Raw genomic sequence first — 22,144 nt, 5'->3', positions numbered from 1 at the left:
TGTCCACCCTCTTATCTTGTCAGAAAACAAGTTCTTTTGATTCTATCAATTTAAGCTTTAAATTCACTGCCACTATCTAGTTTGAGCTCTCAGCATTTCTTTCCAATTATAAAATCTTCATAATCAGCCTCCCTTCTTTGATCTTTGACACTTGCCAATCTCTCTTCTACACTGCTACAAAAATAAACTTTCTATGTCATAAATGGAAATATAATATTTCTGTTGCACTTCAGTGTTCCCTCAAGACTTCAGAATAAAGCCTACATTTTTTAGTATTTAGTGGAGGAGGCTCCCTTCAGGAGCCCTTGCTTGTCTTTCCTTTTTACCTTTCTCTGATCCCATCCTTAGTTCTCATTACAACCTTAATTCAAAACACACCCACTTCAGTTCTGGATTTTGGATAATGCAATTTTATAGTTTTATTTAAAATTTTAAAATCATTGATAATTTGCTAATATGTGATTTAATTCAGTCCCTTTAACGAAAGGAAAAGGACAATAACATTCCTCACTGGATAGATCATATGGGCAGGTCTGAAGAAGACAGAAAACCTACTGAAATTCTCTACTTTTCAATATCAATGAAAGACCAATTGCTCCAAAAACACATATCTTGGGCTTCCCTGGTGGCACAGTGGTTAAGAATCCTCCTGCCAATGCAGGGGACACAGGTTTGAGCCCTGGTCTGGGAAGATCCCACATGCCGTGGAGCAACTAAGCCCATGCACCACAACTACTGAGCCTGCACTCTAGAGACCACAAGCCACAACTACTGAGCCCACACGTCACAACTACGGAAGCCCGCGCACCTAGAGCCTGTGCTCCACAACAAGAGAAGCCACTGCAATGAGAAGCCCACGCATCGCAACGAAGAGTAGCTCCCGCTCACCGCAACTAGAGAAAGCCCGTGCGTAGCAACGAAGACCCAATGCAGCCAAAAATAAATAAATAAGTAAATAAATAAATAAATAAATAAAAATAAAAAACTAAAAACACATATCTTTAGAGTAGGATATATGAAAAGTCTACGCAAGTACAAATAATATCAAACATAAATCAAGGGAAATTTCACCACTAATTTTTGCCATGTTTCTGTTAGACTGTCCCAAAAGCCCAAACAAGAATCAAAGCAGTCAGTGTATGTAAAACAATTGTATGAAACTACTGGAGAGCAACAAACGTAGGCAAAGCTTTCAAGACTAGAAGCCTTGAGAGAAGAACAGTATCCAATGTGAGCAATAAATTTACTCCAGCTTCATCCCTGAACTTGTGGTATAACAGGAAAACAAGAGTCCAAGGAGGAAGCTAGGCTGAGGAGAGAGGCCAGAGATAGGAGCTTCCAAAGTACCTGGAACTTAAAAAGCACAATCGTGGTTTAAGATGTGGTATATACATGATGGAATACTACTCAGCCACAAAAAAGAGTGAAATATTGCCATTTGCAACAGCATGAATGATGTAGAAAATAGCATACAAAGTCAAGTCAGACAGAGAAAGATAAATATTATATGATATCACTTATACGTGAAATCTAAAAAATAATACAAATAAATCTACATACAAAACAGAAACAAACTCACATAGAAAACAAACTTTTGGTTACCAAAAGGGAAAGCGAGGGGGGAAGGGATAAATTAGGAGTGTGGGATTAATACATACCAACTACTATACCTAAAATAGATAAGCAACAAGGATTTACTGTATAGCACAGTAACTATATTCAATATCTTACAATAACTTGTAATGAAAAATAATCTGAAATATATATAACTGAATCACTCTGCTATACACCTGAAACTAACATAATATTGTAAATCAACAATATTTCAATGTTTTTAAAGGTTAACATATTGGAAAAAAAGGCATAATCACAGAAGAGGAAGCTGAAAAGAAGCAGCTCGAAAATCTGCGAATTCTCCTCAAGTAAACAGTCAACTACTGAGTATATACTGCCTAAGACTCCCAGAAACCCAAAAGAAAACAGCAGCTGGAAGACTAAAGAGATAAGCAGAGCTTTCAGAAGACAAAAAGTGCTGGAGAGAAGGAGGTTGGAATTCAAACTCCACCAAACTGCTTGAGCTTTTTTTTTTTTTAATAAATTTATTTATTTATTTATTTAATTTATTTTGGCTGCGTTGGGTCTTCGTTGCTGCGCACGGGCTTTCTCTAGTTGCAGCGAGTGGGGGCTACTCTTCGTTGCAGTGTGCAGGCTTCTCATTGCAGTGGCTTCTCTTGTGGAGCACGGGCTCTAGGCGTGTGGGCTTCAGTAATTGTGGCTCGCGGGCTCTAGAGCACAGGCTCAGTAGTTGTGGTGCACCGGCTTAGTTGCTCTGCAGCATGTGGGATCTTCCCAGCCCAGGGCTCAAACCCATGTCCCCTGCAGTGGCAGGCGGATTCTTAACCACTGCGCCACCAGGGAAGCCCTGCTTGAGCTTTGATAAACACCCTAGACAGTCAGTTGGGATTCTAGAAGAGCCATGGTTTAAGAGTAAGGGCAAAGGCCTAGTAATAAGGGCAAAACTGACATCAACTAGCCCTAATAAAGCCTAAAACCAAGCCTCAGGGTGATTCAACACTATACTATCAGCTTACCAAAAGAAACCACAACTGTCTTTGAAGAAAAGTAGAACCATCCAAAACATCTACAAATTCTCCTCTACAAAGAAGAGTAACCAATCACAAATTGTAAGGCATGCTAAAAAGTAGACCAAATACTGAAAAGGAAAAAACTGGAAATATAAATAGGCCCAATGGGGACTCAAATACTGGAGTTACTGACAGTCTTAAAAAAAAAAGGGGGGGTACTTCCCTGTTGGTCCAGTGGCTAAGGCTCCAAGCTCCCAATGCAGGGGGCCTAGGTTTGATCCCTGGTCATGGAACTAGATCCCACAGGCTGCAACTAAGAATTTGCATGCCACAACTAAAGATCCCACATGCCGCGACTAAAGATTCCGCATGCCACAACTAAAAGATCCTGCACACCACAACTAAAAGATCTCGCATGCTGCAACTAAAAAAATAAATAAATAAAGATCCCTCATGCCTCAATGAAGATCCCACACACTGCAACTAAGACCCAGAGCAGCCAAATAAATAAATAAAATATTAAAAAAAAAAAAAGGGAATCAAAATGGACATTTTAGAAGTAAAATATATGAGAAAAACTTCACAAAACACAGGAGAAAGAGCTGAAATACTGTACAGTTTTTACATTGTTTGAGAAGTGGTAAAAGTGCTCATTTAAGTTAACTATAGTAAGTCAAGAATATATAGTACAATCTCTAGGGTAACAATTAATAATAAAGGACTGTATAACCAAAAGATTAATGTGAGAAAAAAATATATTAATCATATCTTCTAAATTGCTGTAATCTGATGCTTTGACAGCTAGGGCCTTGCTAACAGGAAGAGACTACACTCCCAGAGCTAGCTAATTCCTAGAGAGAAAAAACAAGCACTTCTTTCATATACAAACCACAAATCCAAAGCCTGTATCTCCAATGACTTCACACTATGGGCCCCTACACCATATTCTAATCACCACAGGGCCGAGAACCAGACAACTAGGGACATCCCCTCTACCCACAGCCTGCTGAAATTAAAGTAGTTAATCCAAAACTTGCTTACCCTGCTTCACTTGTTTATTCCCACAGAAACCACAATAAAGGCTCTTGCCCATGCTTTTTCCCTTGCTTTCTCACTTATACCAGTGTTTCCCCAAGTGGCCCTCTCTGGCATGGCATGCCCTCTTCTCTTGGAATCTGTGAGTATAATAAACTATCTTTTCTTTTTTTTTTAAAGACTTATTATTTTATTTATTTTTGGCTACATCGGGTCTTAGTTGTGCACCACTCAGGCTTCCCTCTAGTTGTGGTGCGCAGGCTTAGTTGCCCCATGGCGTGTGGGATCTTAGTTCCCTGACTAGGGATCGAACCCCTGTCCCCTGCATTGAAAGGGGGATTCTTTACCACTGGACCATCAGGGAAATCCCTAAACTATCTTTTCAATGGCAGTTGTTAACTGATCTTTGGTCTTTCCATACCTGAATTAAAACCTATATTTTAAAACAAAAGAACAATAAACACTTGATTAATTCAAAAGATAGCAAGAATGAGGAATAAAGAAAGAACAGATAGGACAAACAAAAATCAAATAGGAAAAAAGACTTATGCCCAACTATGTTAGTAATAGCATCAAATATAGATGGGCAAAACACTCCAATTAAAACAAAGATGAGATAGAGAAAAAGCTCCTTGACATTGGTCTTGGCAGCAATTTTCTGGATATGACACCCAAAGCAAAAACAACAAAAGCAAAATTAAGTAAGTGGGACTGCATCAAATTAAAAAGCTTCTGCACAGCAAAAGAAACAATCAACAAAATGGAAGGGTAATCTATGGAATGGGAGAAAATATCTGCAAATCATGTATCTGATAAGGGGTTAATATCCAAAATATATACAGAAATCATAAAACTCAATAGCAAAAAACAAACAAAAACAAAAAACGAACCTAATTAAAATATAGGCAGAGGACCTGAATAGACATTTTTTCAAAGAAGACGTATGTCAACAGGTACATGAAAATATCACTAATCATTAGGGAAATGCAAATCAAAACCACAATGATATGTCACCTTACACCTGTCAGAATGGCTATTATGAAAAAGACAAGTGATAACAAGTGTTGGCAAGAGTGTGCAGTGGCCATAAACTGGTATGGCCACTATGGAAAACAGTATGGAGGCTCCTCAAAAAATTAAAAATAGAACTACCATATGATCCAGCAATCCTACTTCTGGATATATACCCAAATGAATGGGAATTGCAATTTGAAGAGATATCTGCACCTCCATGTTCATTACAGCATTATTCACAATAGTCAAGACATGGAAACAACCATATCTTGAAGTGTCCATCAAAGGAGGAATGGATTAAGAAGATGCAGTGTGTGCCCATACAAACAACAGAATATTATTCAGCCATGAAAAAGAAGAAAATTCTGCTGTTCGCAACAACCTGGATGAAACGTGAGGGCGTCATGCTATGTGAAATAAGTAAGACAGAGAAAGACAAATACTGTTTATTATCACTTATATGTGGAATCTAAAAAAGCTGAACTCAGAGAAACAGAGAATAGAGTGATGGTTACCAGGGGTTGGGGGTAGGGACGATAATGATCAAAGGGTACAAGTTATAAGATTAACAAATTCTGGGAATCTAATGTACAACATGGGGATTACAACTAATAATACTTTATTATATACATGAAAGCTGCTAAAAGAGTAGATCATAAATGTTCTCACTACAAAAAGGAAATGGTAATTATGTGACGGGATGGAGGTGTTAGCTAATGATATAGTAGTAATCATTTTGCAATATATAAATGTATCAAATCAACACGCTGTACACCTTAAACTTACACAATGTTATATGTCAATTATATCACAATAAAAGTGGAAAAAAAATCGTGGAGGAAAAAACAACAAAGATGAGAAATACTTTAGAATAAAGTTCCAGAAATAATAAATGAAAAGGAAAAAGAAATACACTACATAAGCATTAGCCAAAGAAAGCTATCATTAATATCAAAGTAGATTTTAAAGCAAGAAATACTAAGAAAGGTAAAGAGTGGAATTTTAATGATAATGGGACAATTCAACAAGATACAATAATCCTAAATTTGTACATTCCCAGTAACATAGGTCAGAAATGTATAAAGTAAAACAAGATACAGCTAAAAAGCAAAATAGATAAATCCACTATCAGTGGAGATTTTTAAATACTGATAGAACACACAGACCAAAAACAAACTAGTAAAATCAGAAAGGACCCAAAAGATCTGAAGAATATAACCAACAAATGTTACCTACTTGACATACATAGATAATCACACCCAATAAACTGCAGAATATATATAATTTTCCAGTGCACATACTAGAAGAAAATATTCACAAAACATATATTGATTGACCAAGTATCCTGGAAATTCTACAAACTCAATTTAAAAAGAAAGCCCAATTTTCAAAAAATGGGCAAAATATTTGAACAGATACTTCCAAAGATACGTGAATGATCATTAAGTCTATGAAAAAGAGTTCAACATCATCAATCAGCAGGGAAACGTACATTAAAACCTAACTGAAATACAATTACACACCCACCAGAATAACTCAAATTAAAATGACTGTCAATATCTAATGCTGGCAAGGATATGGAGCAAAAAGAATTCTCATACACTGTAGATGGGAATGTAAACTTTCTACTTAGTGAAAAAGTCTGGCAATTGGCATAGAACTAAACATACACCTGCCCTATGATCCAACAACTCCAACAAATCTTAGGTATTTACTTAAAAGAAATGAAAGATTGGGTCCACAAAAAGACTTGTAAGTCAAAAGACTTTAAATCAAAAAAGGTTATAAAAAACAAAGAAGGACATTATTTATTAATAAAGGTTCAATACAGCAAGAAGGTATAACAATTATAAACATTTACACACCTATGGACAGATAAGTAAGTATATACAGTTCTACAATAATAGTTGGAGACTTCAATAACCCACTCATAATAAAGGAGAGGACAACCAGACAGAAGATAAGCAGGGAAATAGAGGACTTAACACAATAAACCAACTAGATCTAACAGAATATGCATTCTATACACAACAATAGAATACACAGTCTTCTCAAGTGCACATGGGACATTTTTCAGGACAGACCATATGTTATGCCAAAAATCAAGTCTCAGTAGATTTTAAAAGATAGATATCATACAAAGTATCTTCTCTGACCTCAATGGGATAAAGTCAGAAATCAATAACGAAAATGGAAAAACGGAAAATTCACAAAATTGTAAAAATTAAACAGCACACTTTTAAACAACCAATGTATCAAAGAAGAAGTCACAAGGCATATTAGAAATACTGAGAGCTGAATTAATACAAAAATACAACATACCAAAACTTATGGAACCAAGTGAAAGAAGTGCTCAGGAGGAAATTTATAGATATAAACACATTAAAAAACAAGAAAGATCTCAAATTAACAACCTAACTTTACAACTTAAAAGCCAGAAAAAGAAAAACAAACTGAACTCAAAGCTAGCAGAAGGAAGGAAATAATAAAGATTAAAGCAGAGATAAGTGAAAGAATCAAAAAACAGAGACAATCATTGAAATCAAAAGTTGGTTCTTCAAAAAGATCAACAAAATTGATAAACCTTTACCCACACAGATTAAGAAAAAAGAGAAGACCCAAATTACTACAATTAGAAATGGAAGTGGGAACATTACTACTGATTCTACAGAAATAAAAAGGATTATAAGAGTACTATGCAAACAAATTAGACAAAATGGGCAAATTCCTAAAAACAAAACCTACCAAGACTAAAGGATGAAAAAATAGAAAACCTGAATAGTATTATTTATTATTATTATTACTTACTATAACTAGTAAAGAGATTGAATAAGTCATCAAAAATTTCCCAAAAAAGAAAAGCCCTTAAATGAGAAAACAACCTGATTAAAAAATTGAGCCGAAGACCTTAACAGAGGTCTATATATCAGGTATATATCTGTATATATCAAAGAATATATACAGGTGGCAAATAAGCATTTGTAAAGATGGTCCACATCATATATTATCAGGGAAATGGAAATAACAATGAGATAACGCTACACACTAATTAGAACGGCCAAAATCTGGAACACTGATAGCACCAAAGGTTGGTGAGGATGTGGAACAACAGGAACTCTCATTCACTGCTGGTAGGAATGCAAAATGGAACAGCCACTTCAGAACATAGTTTGGCAGTTTCTTACAAAATTAAACATACTCTTACTTATCCAGCAATAGCACTTGGTATTTGCTTAAAGGAATTGAAAACTTACGTCTACACAAAAACCTGCACACAGAGCTTTTTTCAGGGCAGTGAAAATACTCTATATGATACTATAATGATACTTGTCATTATACATTTGTCCAAACCCAAAGAATGTACAAGACTAAGAATGAACCCTGATATAAACTATGATGAGTATGCTACGTCAATGTAGGTTCATCAGAACATGGTTCATTGAACAGTACAAAACATTGCTAAACAAAATTAAATAAGACCTAAATAAATGTTTAGAAAGACATGCTGCGTTCATGGATTGTAAGACTTAATATTGTTAAGATGCCAATACTACCAAACATGATCTACAGATTTAAACAATCCCTATCAAAATTCCAACAGGCTTTTTCACAGAAATGGAAAAGCTAGTCTTTAAATTCATATGGAATTGGGAGGGGTCCCAAATAGCCAAAACTGTCCTTAAAGAGAATAATAAAGTTATTCCTGATCTCAAACTCACTACAAAGCTACAGTAATCAAAACATGCTAGTAAAAAAAAAAAAAAAATGCTAGTATGCTAGTGTGGTACTAGCATAAAGACAAATGGAATAGAACAGAGAGTTCAGAAATAAATGTATACAATATGGCCAAGTGATTTGACAAGGATGTCAAGACAATTCAGTGGGGAACAACAGTCTCTTCAACAGATAGTACTGGGACAACTGGATTTCCATATGCAAAAAATGAAGTTGGACCTCCACCTCACAACATATACAAAAACTAACTCAAAATGGATCAATTACCTAAATAGAAGAGTTAAGACCATAAAACTCTTAGAAGAAAACACAGGGGTAAATCTTTATGACCTTGGATTTGGCTATGAATTCTTAGACATGATAGCAAAAGCATGAGCAACGAAAGAAAAAATAGATAAACTGGATTTCATTCAAAGTTTAAACTTTTGTATATCAAATGACATTATCAAGAAAGAGAAAAAATAAACTACGGAATGCGAGAAAATATTTTCAAATCATGTATCCAATAATTTAATATTCAAAATACATGAAGAACCCTTACGACTCAACAACAAAGAGACAAAAAACCCAACTTTTAAAACGGGCAAAAGACTTGAACAGACATTTCTCCAAAGAAGATACACAAATGGCCAATAGGCACATGAAAAAATGCTCGACATATGTCATTAGGGAAATGCAAATCAAAACTACAAGATACTACTGCAGACCTAGTAGGATGGCTAAAATCAAAATAACAGACAATAATAGGCATTTGCAAGGACATGGAGTAATTGGAACACTGGTACACTGCTGATGGGAATGGAAATGAAGCAGCCACTCTGGTGCAGTTTGGCAGTTCCTCAAAAAGTTAAACATAGAATTACTATGTAATTCAGTATTTTCACTTCTAGGTACATACCAAAATTTGAAAACAGGGACTCAAACAGATACTTGTACACCAATGTTCACTGTAGCATTTATTCACAATAGGCAAAAGGTAGACACAATCGAGTGCCCATCAACAGATGAATGGATAAACAAACCATGGTATATACAAACAATGGAATATTATTCAGCTATAAAAAGGAATGAAGTACTGATACATGCTACAACATCAAAGACCCACCAAGTGATTATGCTACACATTATGCTAAGTGAAATTCGCTATACATGAAAGTACAAATATTGTATGATTCCACTTATATGAAATATCTAGACTAGGCAAATTCATAGAGACAAAAGGTAGATTAGAGGTTACCACCGGCTGGGTAGAGGGGGAAATGAGGAGTTATTGCTAATAGATACAGAGCTTCTGTTTGGGGTGATGAAAAAGTTTTGAAAATAGATAGTGGTAATAATGGTTGTAAACATTGTGAGTATAATTAATGCCACAAATTGTACACTTAAAAATGGTTAAAATGGCAAATCTGGTGTTTTCTGGGTTTTTTTAAGTACAAAATACACACATACGGGGCTTCCTTGGTGGCACAGCGGTTGAGAATCTGCCTGCCAATGCAGGGGACACGGGTTCGGGCCCTGGTCTGGGAAGATCCCACATGCCGCGGAGCAACTAGGCCCATGAGCCACAATTACTGAGCCTGCGCGTCTGGAGCCTGTGCTCCGCAACAAGAGAGGCCGCGATAGTGAGAGGCCCGCGCACTGCGATGAAGAGCGGCCCCCGCTTGCCGCAACTAGAGAAAGCCCTCGCACAGAAACGAAGACCCAACACAGCCAAAAATAAATTAATTAATTAAAAAAAACAAAAAACAAACCAAAAAAACACACATACGCACACAAGAAAAAAAAACTTTGGTACATAGCCTTCTGCCAAATAATAATCCTAGATTTCCACAAAACTAAAACTCACTCCGTATGGAACTTTACAGAAGTCAGTGTTCTGCAATATTTAATTCTATAGCAATGCAAGTCATGTGACTCCTAAAAACAGTGTGCTAAAAATTCTAAACACTAAGTCAAAGCAAAATAATATTCGTTTCCATTTTTTCAATAATCCAAGAAACTCAATAAATAAAGCTATTTTCATATTATACACACACACACACACATATGCAAGTGACTATAAAATGGACTATGGCCTCTGTCTGTCTCTTTATGTTATTGTTTTTCATTTTGCCAGGACTGGATTTTGAGTAAATCCTGGTCACTGACATTAAGCCTTTAACACTTACAAAATACACTGCTCCAAAGCTTCCATGGCCAATTTCTCTGAGATCTGTGAAGAGCTTCTCTGGATCTTCTTTGAAGAAGAGCTCTGCAATTTCAGGGTCCTTCAGGCTGCCCGCACGGTTAGTTGATGGCATCCTGCTGGGCAATCAGCTGTCTGATTCTAATTTTATATTGCTATCCCAATCCTTGGTTCATCTGTATGAATGAAGCCACGCTGGCATAAACTATTGTAGAGAAATAAGAAAAGAAAAAAGTCAGGAAAACCAAAAGGTGCTAAGAATAATTAGTATAAGATCATTTTCTGATAGCATATATAAAATTCTCTCAGGCCTAGAATTTCACTGAGAAGGAAGTGTGATCTACTAGTGCAGTAGTTCCTAAATCTGGCTCATCATCACAATCACCTGTGGTGCTTAAAAAAATGAGTCCTACTATACACAGGGTAAGTTTTACCGTACATATACTTTTAAATATTAAATAAATCTTTATATCTTGGAAGGCTTATCTAATCCTTATCTAATTCTGAGGTAGTGAGCCCACTGGCAGACAAGATAATAGAACACACAGACCATTAAAAAAACATGCATGACAATTTAAGATGTACCCGTAATAGGTTTCTAACAACAGGAAGATTTCCATCTATTAATGATTTTCAAATATAAGAAAATACACAAAGGATTTAACTCAGTTAGCTGTCTTTCTTTTCCTTTCAGATACCGTACGCCAGTGTTCAATCAACTCTAACACAAACATTCCAAAGAAAAATGCAGTGGGAGAAAGTAATGAATTTAATGAAGACAACTGCTTTCCCTGTAAACCTGACTCACATTAAAATATGGCCTTTATCAAATCTGCTTCATTAGATAAGTAGACATTACAGATAACCAATAAATTCCCTGGTGGTTCTGCTATCAGTTCCTCTATATCAGATACCCAATTTAAAAAATGGCTGTCATTACTGAGAAACTTCAGAACCTAGGTTCTGGAATGTTACTACCTGGATATGAATCCTGGCAACACTATTTATAAGCTGTGAACTTGAGTAGCCTTATTTTCCTAATCTGTAAAGCGAAAATAATATCCTACCTAATACAGTGGTTCTGAAGGTTAAATGAGTTAATAAATACAAGCATAGACTAGTACTCAGGCATAGTAAGCACTATATTAAATGTCAGCTATTTTAACCTAAATAAATTCACCAATCAAAAAAAAAGAAAACCCTCCAAAATGTATTTCATTTGCCTCCTAATTGATTTCACTAGACTCTAGTCAATTCTCCCCCACTTCACACAACTTTTAAGCAGGTAACTACTGGTCTCATTTTTAGTGAAGTCAGCTGAACCAATTTTAATTCTTGGTAGAAAACTTCTTTGTAACTACATAAAACATATTTACATGTCTTTTGTACCTCCTTAAATTAACACTCCACTGCAATAAAAACATTTAAATTATTAATTTGTATTTCATTTCTAACACACTTTCTAGGCTGCCCCATATACATTTACCAATTTTCCTGCTCTCCAAGTTCCCTGCAAACTGTTTCAATTATAGTTCTAAGAATATGTGATCATAGAAGATTGAACTAAATTCCATAAAAAGTATTATTATTCAATTAACCCACCTGTTTTTTAAAAACCTGCAGTGTTACTTAAGACTTATTTAAGAACTCTGAATGATCAAGTTATAGTACCTTTATTACAAGAATTATTTTACATTAAAATTCTCTAACCAGTTCCAGGATTTGCATATTCCTATCTGCCTAACGAATTCCCACTCAAAATCTTTCAAGATTTAGATTAAATGTAATGTTTAAAATTTTAACTAGACAGGTAGGCACAATGTGTCTCATTCATCTTTATATTACCTGTCTACATCCTACACCATACCTCCGACAGTTAATATTACATAAATATTTGTTGAACTAAAAGAATACACTTAATTCTTCTTTAACACCCCTTAAAATGATTTTGCTTCCGCAAATATTTACCAAATAGTATACATGAGAGTATGATATACGAAATATTAAAGTTAATAGTAGAGAAACAGAGTAAATTCATAAGGACAGCACCCTCCAGAAAATCAGAGAAAAAAGAAATGAAGGAACTGGAAAATCTGCTGTACCAAATACCAAAAGATAATACAAATCTATTGCTATCAGTAGAATGTTAAAATAAGACAAGTAAATCATTAATCTAAAAGAGTCCAGAAACAAACCCATGTATGTGTATCTCGGAATTTAGCATACAATTAAAGGAGAAGAAATAAATTTTGTTAAGAAAACTAAGAACCCATTCGGAAAAAAATTATAAAAATTATATAATGATATCCCTATCACATACCTTATATAACCATTACTGCTAAATGGCTTAAACAAACCTCTCAAGTCAATGAGGAAAAAAAAGTATTTGATAAAAGTAAGTGTTGTTGGGAGACCCCAATAGCTATTTGGAAAAAAATAAAATAACACCTGTTCCTCAAACTAAATATCAGAATTACATATGGGTCAGAAATGCAAAAATTAGAAAAATGAAACTATATAAGTACTAGTAGGAAATGTAAGTTCCTCTGTAATCAGGGAATGAAGAAACTTTCCTAACTATGATCCAAATCCAAAACAATAAGGAAAAAGACTGATATATTTAACAGGATAAAAAAAAAAAAAATTGGGAGGAGGGGCCATGGAAAAAGACACTCCAGACAAAAAGGACAAATGATAAACTTGGAAAAAAAATGTTTGAAACTTACGTTTACAAAGGGTTAGTATTCCTAATATGTAAAGAATTTCAAAAAAACAAGACAATAACCTGACATTCTTACATTCTTAATATGTAGTTTCTAAAAACAGCACACACACACACCCCCCCAAGAAAACACCACCATCACCACCACCAACCCGGAGGAGATATGGGTAGTTCACAGAAAAGAAAAAAAAAAAAAAAAAGAAAGAAACAAAAGAAACAACCATGAAATCTATGAAAATACGTTCAACATCACTCAAAGTATAAGAAATACAAATTAAAACTATCCTAAGATTTCATTTTGTACCTATGAGAATGGCAAAAATTCACCACACACTGGTGGTGGGGTGGAAGAGAAATATGCACCCTCATATAGTAGCAGTGGTAATGCAAAAACAGTACAAAACCTGTGGAGAAAAATCTAGCAAAATCAAATATGCACTTACCATTTCACACAAAAATCCCACTTAAAGAATCCATATCAAAAATACTTATACAAAATATAAGAAATGATAAATGTACACAGTGAGGAACTAGGGGAACCCCCTGGCAGTCCAGTGCTTAGGACTCCTCGCTTCCAACTGCAGGGGGCCCAGGTTTAATCTCTGGTCAGGGAACTAAGACCCCATAAGCCATGCAGATGTCCAAAAAAATAAAAAGATCAAAAAAAACAAAGTGAAGAACTGGAACTCATTACATTGTGGATGGGAATTTGAAATGATACAACCATTCTGGAAAACTGTTTAACAGATGCTTATCAAGTTAAATAAACACTTATTATGTGATGGAACAGTTCCTTAACTAGTTATCACTTACTCAAAAGTAATGAAAACAAAGGCACACAAAAAGACTTATACACAGCAGCTTTATTCATAATAGCCCAAAACTGCATATAATACAAACGTCTATCAACAAATATATGTATAATAAAATTGTGATATATTCACACAATGAAATTCTTTTCACAGCAATAAAAAGGAATAAAACTACTGATCCATGCAGCAACCCAGGTGAATTTCAAAAGCATTATGCTCCAGCAAAAAAAGCCAGAAACCAAACAGTAAAAACTGTATGATTCCCCTGAAAAATTCTCAAATAGGCAAAACTAGTATTGCAACAGAGTCACGGTTGTTTGGGGCCAGTTGGGGGAAGAAAAGGGGAACTGACCACAAAAGGGCTCACAAGGACTTTCTGGGGTAATAGAATCTTCTATTAGACTGCAGCAGTGAATTACTCTTGTCAAAACTCCAACTATATTAAAATAGATGCCTTTATGTATATTATACCTCAATTAAAGTAATAACTTTAAAAAATTAAATAAATGTCTTAAAATCTAAGATAAATATATGTAGGGACTTCCCTGGTGGTCCAGTGGTTAACACTCCACACTCGCAAGGCCGAGGGCCCGGGTGCGATCCTTGGTCAGGAACTAAAATCCCACATACCGCAAGTAGAAAAGCCCGCGTGCCGCAACGAAGACCCAGCACAGCCAAAAATTAATTAACTAATTTTAAAGATATATATATATATGTGTATATATATGTGTATATAAAAAATATATAAATATATGTGTATATATACATATTTATATATATATAAAAGATATATATATATATATATATAGCAAATTTATAAACAAGGTATGGAAGGATGTGTATTAAAATGTTATTATTTTCTCTGATAAAGTAGGGCTGTGAAGAGCATTACTTGTTAACCTAGACATCTATATTACCTGAATTTTTATAGCAACCACTTTCAAAATTTAAAAAAATTTTAAATTTGAGAAAAATAAAATAGAATATTTTTTAGACTAGAAGAATACATACTCCAACTAGAGAGAACATCCAAAAGGCTATTAGTACTTTAACTTACAAAAGACTAATGCATTAAAAAAATCTGTATATCAAAAAATTGAGTTGAACGCAAAAACTGAAACATCCGGAGCACACAAAATTAAGCGTTATTATTATTCCTTAAAGATAGAGATATCATCCAAATCACTGAGCAAATACCTAATCCACCAAAATATAAATGGCCAAAGGATATATATCAACATGCCATAAACAGGCAATACAAATGACTGGGGAGAGAAGTCAAAACTTGAAGAATAATGGGTATGGCCATGAGTTTTCTGATTCCATTTTCCTCCTTTATCTCCTGTCTCTGACAGAAGAGTGTGGCCTCAGTTACAAAACTATGTTCAGTGTGCTGACAAGAAAACAAAGAAATTCTCCCCCTGTCCAAAGGACCAGGAAAAGGGAACCCTGTGATCTGGAGATTGTGGGGGGAAATGCCTTCTTTTGGTCTTTTCTTTTTTCTCTCCTCAGCCATAGAATTGCACTGCCCCAGCAATAGAAAAACCCAATGAGAAAACCAATCTCTCTGGCCAGAAAAACTGGGAAAACAGGCTCTCTGTCATCCAAAAAGTATTAGGAGAATTCCCATTATTTTTTTTCCTCCTCTCTCTTCTTTCCCCACTTCACTTAAGGGCAGCCCCAGTTATGGGGAACTGTACAATGCAGAGGTCTAAAAGCTCTGAGAGAAACCTGTCTTTCTGGAACTGGGAAAAAGGCCACTGGAAACTGAAGAGTATGGGGGAAATCATGGAGAGGAGAGAGCTGGAAAAGAGATCCCCTAATTCTGTGTATAAACCAATACAAATAATGATTTACGTTTGTGTAAAACAGACTCAAAGAGGTGCAGCAAAGGCTACGCTAAAGAGAACTAATCTATGATATAAACCACTGCCCAAGTCCCAGACTATCACTGAGAGGCACAATGCAGGGCAAATCCAAAGAGCACAACAAAGGCTTTGTAAACAGAACTGATATTAGAGCCACCACCCACAGAAAGTGAGACAACTTGCCATCTAAACTGGTAGGTGTCTGCTAAAACAAACAAACAAATCAACACTCTCCAGAGGATAGTAACAGGATCAGAAATGACAATACTCAAAATGTCCAAGATAAAATCCAAAATTACTCTACATGCAAAAACAAACACACAAAACACACACACACACACACAACTGGAAAATGTGACAAATTATCAAGGGAAAAGAGGAGCAACAGATGCTTATTCTGAGATGACGCATGTTGGAATTATCACATAAAGACTTTTTTTTTGGCTGCGTTGGGTCTTCGTTGCTGTGCTCGCGCTTTCTCTAGTTGCAGCGAGTGGGGGTTACTCTTTGTTGCGGTGCGTGGGCTTCTCATTCTGGTGGCTTCTCTTGTTGTGGAGCCCAGGCTCTGGCTATGTGGGCTTCAGTAGTTGTAGCATGTGGGCTCAGTAGTTGTGGTGCATGGCCTTTAGGGCACGTGGGCTTCAGTAGTTGTGTGCAGGCTCAGTAGTTGTGGCTGGCAGGCTCTAGAGCGCAGCCTCAGTAGTTGTGGCGCATAGGCTTAGCTGCTCTGCAGCATGTGGGATCTTCCCGGACATGGGCTCGAACCCACATCCCCTGCATTGGCAGGCGGATTCTTAACCACTGCGCCACCAGGGAAATCCCCACATAAAGACGTTAAAGCGGCTATTATAATCATAATAAATGAGGTGATGGTTAACACTCTTGAAACAACTGAAAAGACAAATTCTCAGCAGAGAAAGAGAAACTATAAAAAAAAGAACCTCATGGAAAATTCAGAACTGAAAAATACAGTATCAGAAATTTTAAAAAAAAATCATTGCATGGGGTCAACCACAGAACATAGATGATAGAGGAAAGAGTCAGTAAACTTGGAGAGAGAGCAAATGATATTATCTAAATTGAGGAAAAGAAAAAATGACTGAATGAAATTCAGAATGGAGCCTTAGTGGCTCACAGGACTATATCAAATTGTCTAAGTTTCACATCACTGGCATTCATATAAGGAGAGGAAAAATAAACTGGCAGAGAAAAAAAACTTTCTTGGTAATGGCAGAAAACTTCCCAGATTTGACAAAAGATATAAATTTAGAGATTCAAGAAGCTCAGTAAACCCCAAACAGGAAAAATTCAAAGAAAATCAGGCCTAGACACATCATAATCAAAATGTTAAAAAACAAACAAAAATTTGAATGACCACAGATTTTCATAAAAAACAATGAAGTCCACAGAAAGTAGAATAATAGCTTTTAAAGGTGATAAAAGGAAAGAACTGCCAACCCAGAACAGAATCCTTTATCTACCTTCTTTAGGAATGAAAGCCAAAAAAGAGAGAGAGAGAGATTGAGATTCTTACCTAAGGGAAAACTAAGAGAATCTGTTCCCAGCAGATCTGCTCTAAAAGAAATGCAAAATATTAAATAAAAGAAATCTAGAGTGGCTATATTAATATCAGACAAAACAGACTTCAGAACTAGGAAAATCCCAAGGGATAAGGAAGGACATTACATAATGATAGGATTCCACTATCAAATCCTAAATTTGTATTCACCTGACTGACAAAAGAGCTTCAAATAAAATGAAGCAAAATTGAAACAATTGAAAAGAGAAATAAGACAAGTCTATAATTATACTGGGAGACTCCAACACTCCTCTCAGAAATTTAAAGAAAAAGTAGTCTGAAAACACACAGAACAACACTGTAGAACACCACTATCAATCAACCTGACCTAATGACATTTCCAGAATACTACACCTGACAGAATATACATTCTTTTCAAGTGCATATATGATAATCCCACAGAGAGATCATATTCTGAGCCATAAAACATATCTTAAGTGTGAAAATTTTCAATTCATATAAAATAAGTAATCTGACCATAGTGTAATTAAGCTTAAAATCAGTAACAGAAAGATAACTTAAAAAAAAAATTTATTTTGAGATGTCTCATGTTGGAATTATCACATAAAGACTTTTTTTTTTTCCAAGTAACCCATGGTTCAATAAAGAAGTTTCAAGGAAAATTAGAAAAGATTGAGTTGAGTGAAAATAAAAATACAACATAAAACTTGTAGGATACAGCTAATGCAGTGTTTACATAGAAACACTGATTCTGTATTGGAAAAACAAGACAGATCTCAAACCAATAATCTAAGCCTCCATCTTAAGGATCTAGAAAGAGAAAAGTAAATAAAACCAAAAATAAATGAAAGGAAGTAACACTAAAGAAGAGAGTAGAAATCAATGAAATTAGAAAACAAAAAGCCAATAGAGAAAAATCAATAAAACCAAAAGCTGCGGCTTCCCTGGTGGCGCAGTGGTTGAGAATCTGCCTGCCAATGCAGGGGACACAGGTTCGAGCCCTGGTCTCGGAAGATCCCACATGCCGCGGAGCAACTGGGCCCGTGAGCCACAACTACTGAGCCTGCACATCTGGAGCCTGTGCTCCGCAACAAGAGAGGCCGCAATAGTCAGAGGCCCACGCACCGCAATGAAGAGTGGCCCCCGCTCGCCGCAACTAAAGCAAGCCCTCGCACAGAAACGAAGACCCAACACAGCCAAAAATAAATAAATAAATTTATAAAACCAAAAGCTGGTTTTTGGTGTGTGGGTCGGGGGGACAGGACAGCAGGATCAATAACACTGAAACCTCTGCCCAACTAACCGAGGAAAACAAGAACAGAATCAAATTATCAAAAACAGAAATCAAAGGGGGGAATATTACCACAGACCCTATGACATTAAAAGGGATAAGGAAATACAATGAACAGCTCTAAGCTGATAAATTTGATAACATAGATGAAGTTAAGTACTTGACAGATATAAACTACCAAAACTCAATCAAGAAGAAATAATCAAGAATAGGTAAGAAGAGACATATGTATATAAAGAAGTTAAATTCAAATATTTTCACATAGAAAACTCCAGTCCATTGAAACTAGACAGTTTCATTGTCAAATTCTATCAAACATTAAAAGAATAATACCAATTCTACATAACCTCTTCAAATTATAAGAGAGAACATTCCCAATTAATCTTATGAGGCCACAATTACCCTATCAAAACCAGACAAGAACATTAGAAAAAAAAAAAAGGGAAAATTTCTGACTAATATCCTTCATGAAGATAATAGCTAAAATCCTCAACAAAAGATTAGCAAATCACAGCAACATGGATGCAACTCGAGATTATCATACTAAGCGAAGTTAAGTCAGAAAGAGAAAGACAAATACCATATGGTATCATTTATATGTGGAATCTAAAAGACGACACACACACACACACACATAAATAAATAAATAAATAAATAAATAAATAAAATAAAGTAAAAGATGACACAGGGACTTCCCTGGTGGTCCAGTGGTTTATTAGACTCTGCGCTCCCAATACAGGGGGTCTGGGTTTGATCCCTGGTCAGGGAACTAGATCCCGCATGCCACAACAAAGATTCTGCATACTGCAACTAAGACCCGGTGCAGCCAAATAAATAAATATTTTTTTAAAAAATAACTAAAAAATAAAAGATGACACAAATGAACCTATCTATGAAAAAGGAACAGAATCAGGGACAGAGAAAATAGACTGGTGGTTGCCAAGGGGGAGGGGGGTGGGAGAGGGTTGCATTGGGAGTTTGGGATTAGCATATGCAAACTGATATATATAGAATGGATAAACAACAAGGTCCTACTGTATAGCACAGGGAACTATATTCAATATCCTGTGATAAACCATAATGGAAAAGAATATGAAAAAGAATGTATATATATGTATAACTGAGTCACTTTGCTGTACAGCAGTAATTAACACAACATTGTTAATTCAACTATACTTCAATAAAAAATGTTTTTAAATTAGCAAATCAAATCCAGAAATATATAAAAATGATACTACATCACAACTAAGTAGCATTTATCCCAGAAATGCAAGGCTGATTCAGCAGTCAAAAATTAACATAATTCTCCCATTCTAAACAGACTAAAGAAGAAAAAACACAGGATCATATCAACAGAGGCAGAAAAAGGATTTCACAAATTCAACATCCATTCATGGCAAATACTCTCAAAAAACTAGGGATAGAAGGGAACAGCATTAACCTGGTTAATGCTATCTACAAAAAACCTGCAACTAACACCATACTTAATGATTAAAGATGGAAAGTTTTCCCCTAAAGATATAGGGAAAGCAAGGTAAGAATCTCCACTATTATCACTCCTATTCAACATCACACTAGAAGTTTTATAAGTAAAGAAAAAGAAAGAAAAGGAATACATAACAGAAAGGAAGGAAAAAACCATCTCTAGTTGCAGACATTATTGTATACACAAAAAAACCCCAAGGAACATACAAAACAGCAAGGGAAGAAAATGGAATATTTAGATATAAGTCTAAAATATTTGAGTAGAATTTATATAGTAAGAACAATAAAACCCTGATGAAATAAGTCAAAGTTGACTAAACAGATGTACCACGTTCATGAACTGAATGATTCAAAATTGTTATAAGGTCAATCCTCCCCAAACTGATTTAAAAATTCGACGATTCATAGATTCAAAACAATCTCAATCAAAATCCAACAGAATTTTTTTGTACATATCAAAAAACTGATTGTAAAATGTTCATAAAAAGGCAAAGAATCGGGCTTCCCTGGTGGCACAGTGGTTGAGAATCTGCCTGCTAATGCAGGGGACACAGGTTTGAGCCCTGGTCTAGGAAGATCCCACATGCCGCGGAGCAACTGGGCCCGTGAGTCACAATTGCTGAGCCTGCAGGTCTGGAGCCTGTGCTCCGCAACAGGAAAGGCCACGATGGTGAGAGGCCCCCGCTTGCCACAACTAGAGAAAGCCCTCGCACAGAAACGAAGACCCAACACAGCCGTAAATAAATAAATAAAATTTAAAACACAACAGAGCCAAAAAAAAAAAAAAAGGCAAAGAATCCAAATCAGTCAAGACAATTTTTTTTTAATGTATTTATTCATTTATTTTTGGCTGGGTTGGGTCTTCGTTGCTGCATGTGGGCTTCTCTCTAGTTGTGGCGAGCGGGGGCTACTCTTTTTTGCGGTGCACGGGCTTCTCACTGCGGTGGCTTCTCGTTGCGGAGCATGGGCTCTAGGTGTGCGGACTTCAGTAGTTGCGGCGTGTGGGCTCAGTAGTTGTGGCTCTCGGGCTCTAGCGCGCAGGCTCAATAGTTGTGGCACACGGGCTTAGTTGCTCCGTGGCATGTGGGATCTTCCCAGACCAGGGATCAAACCCGCGTCCCCTGCACTGGCAGGCGGATGCTTAACCACTGCGTCACCAGGAAAGTCCCTGGTCAACTGATTTTTGACAAAGGTACAACAGAGAAAAAAGATTACCTTTTTTGAAAAACGGTGTCATAGCAACTGGACATCCTTATGTATAAAAATGAACTCTGACTCATACCTCACACCTTACAGAAAAATTAAGTCCAAACATGGTTCATTTATCTCAATGTCAAAAAGTTAACGCTACAAAACGTTTAGAAGAAATCACAGGAGAAAATCTTTGTAACCTTAGGTTAGTTAAAGAGTTCTTAGATTTGACACCAAAAGTATAATCTATAAAAGTCAAAACTGATCATTTGGACTTCATCAAAATCAAAAACTTTTACTCTCGCAAAGGACACTTTTAAAAGAAAAGAATGAAGTCAAGCCAAAGACTGGGAAACATTATTTCAAGTCACATATCTCAAAATAGATAAAATATATAAATATATAAAGAACTCTCAAAACTCAATAATGGAGTACAGAGATGCATACTTGAATGATAAAACTATAAAGAAACTCCCAGATGTTGTCACTATAAAAGTCATGATAGTGGTTACTTTAGGGGAAAGGGGGAGTTGTGATTGGGAAGAGACACATGGAGGAACTTCTGGAAAGGCTGGCAAAGTTCTATTTCTTGCCTTAGATACGGGATTTCATTTACAATAGTTCATTAAACAAATTCATTTGTTTTGTGAATTTTCTATATCTGTGTTTGATTTTACTCCC

The 22,144-nt window shown here is 35.8% G+C and overlaps 1 protein-coding gene across 3 annotated transcripts in view; it reads right to left on the bottom strand.

Annotated features, from left to right (window-relative positions):
• Nucleotides 1-22,144, bottom strand: part of TAOK1 (TAO kinase 1) — a 166,159-nt gene that overhangs the window by 95,490 nt on the left and 48,525 nt on the right. For all 3 annotated transcript variants that reach the window (XM_068531225.1, XM_068531223.1, XM_068531222.1), the window contains one exon: nucleotides 10,538-10,759. In XM_068531225.1, coding sequence (XP_068387326.1) covers nucleotides 10,538-10,669 — 132 coding nt within the window. In that variant the 5' untranslated portion in view covers nucleotides 10,670-10,759. The remainder of the gene's footprint in view (nucleotides 1-10,537; nucleotides 10,760-22,144) is intronic.

This window comes from Eschrichtius robustus, chromosome 20 (assembly GCF_028021215.1).
Source record: "Eschrichtius robustus isolate mEscRob2 chromosome 20, mEscRob2.pri, whole genome shotgun sequence".
Taxonomy (NCBI): domain Eukaryota; kingdom Metazoa; phylum Chordata; class Mammalia; order Artiodactyla; family Eschrichtiidae; genus Eschrichtius; species Eschrichtius robustus.
The sequence above is the reverse complement of the archived record's forward strand: the minus strand, read 5'-3'. Positions and strand labels throughout refer to the sequence as shown.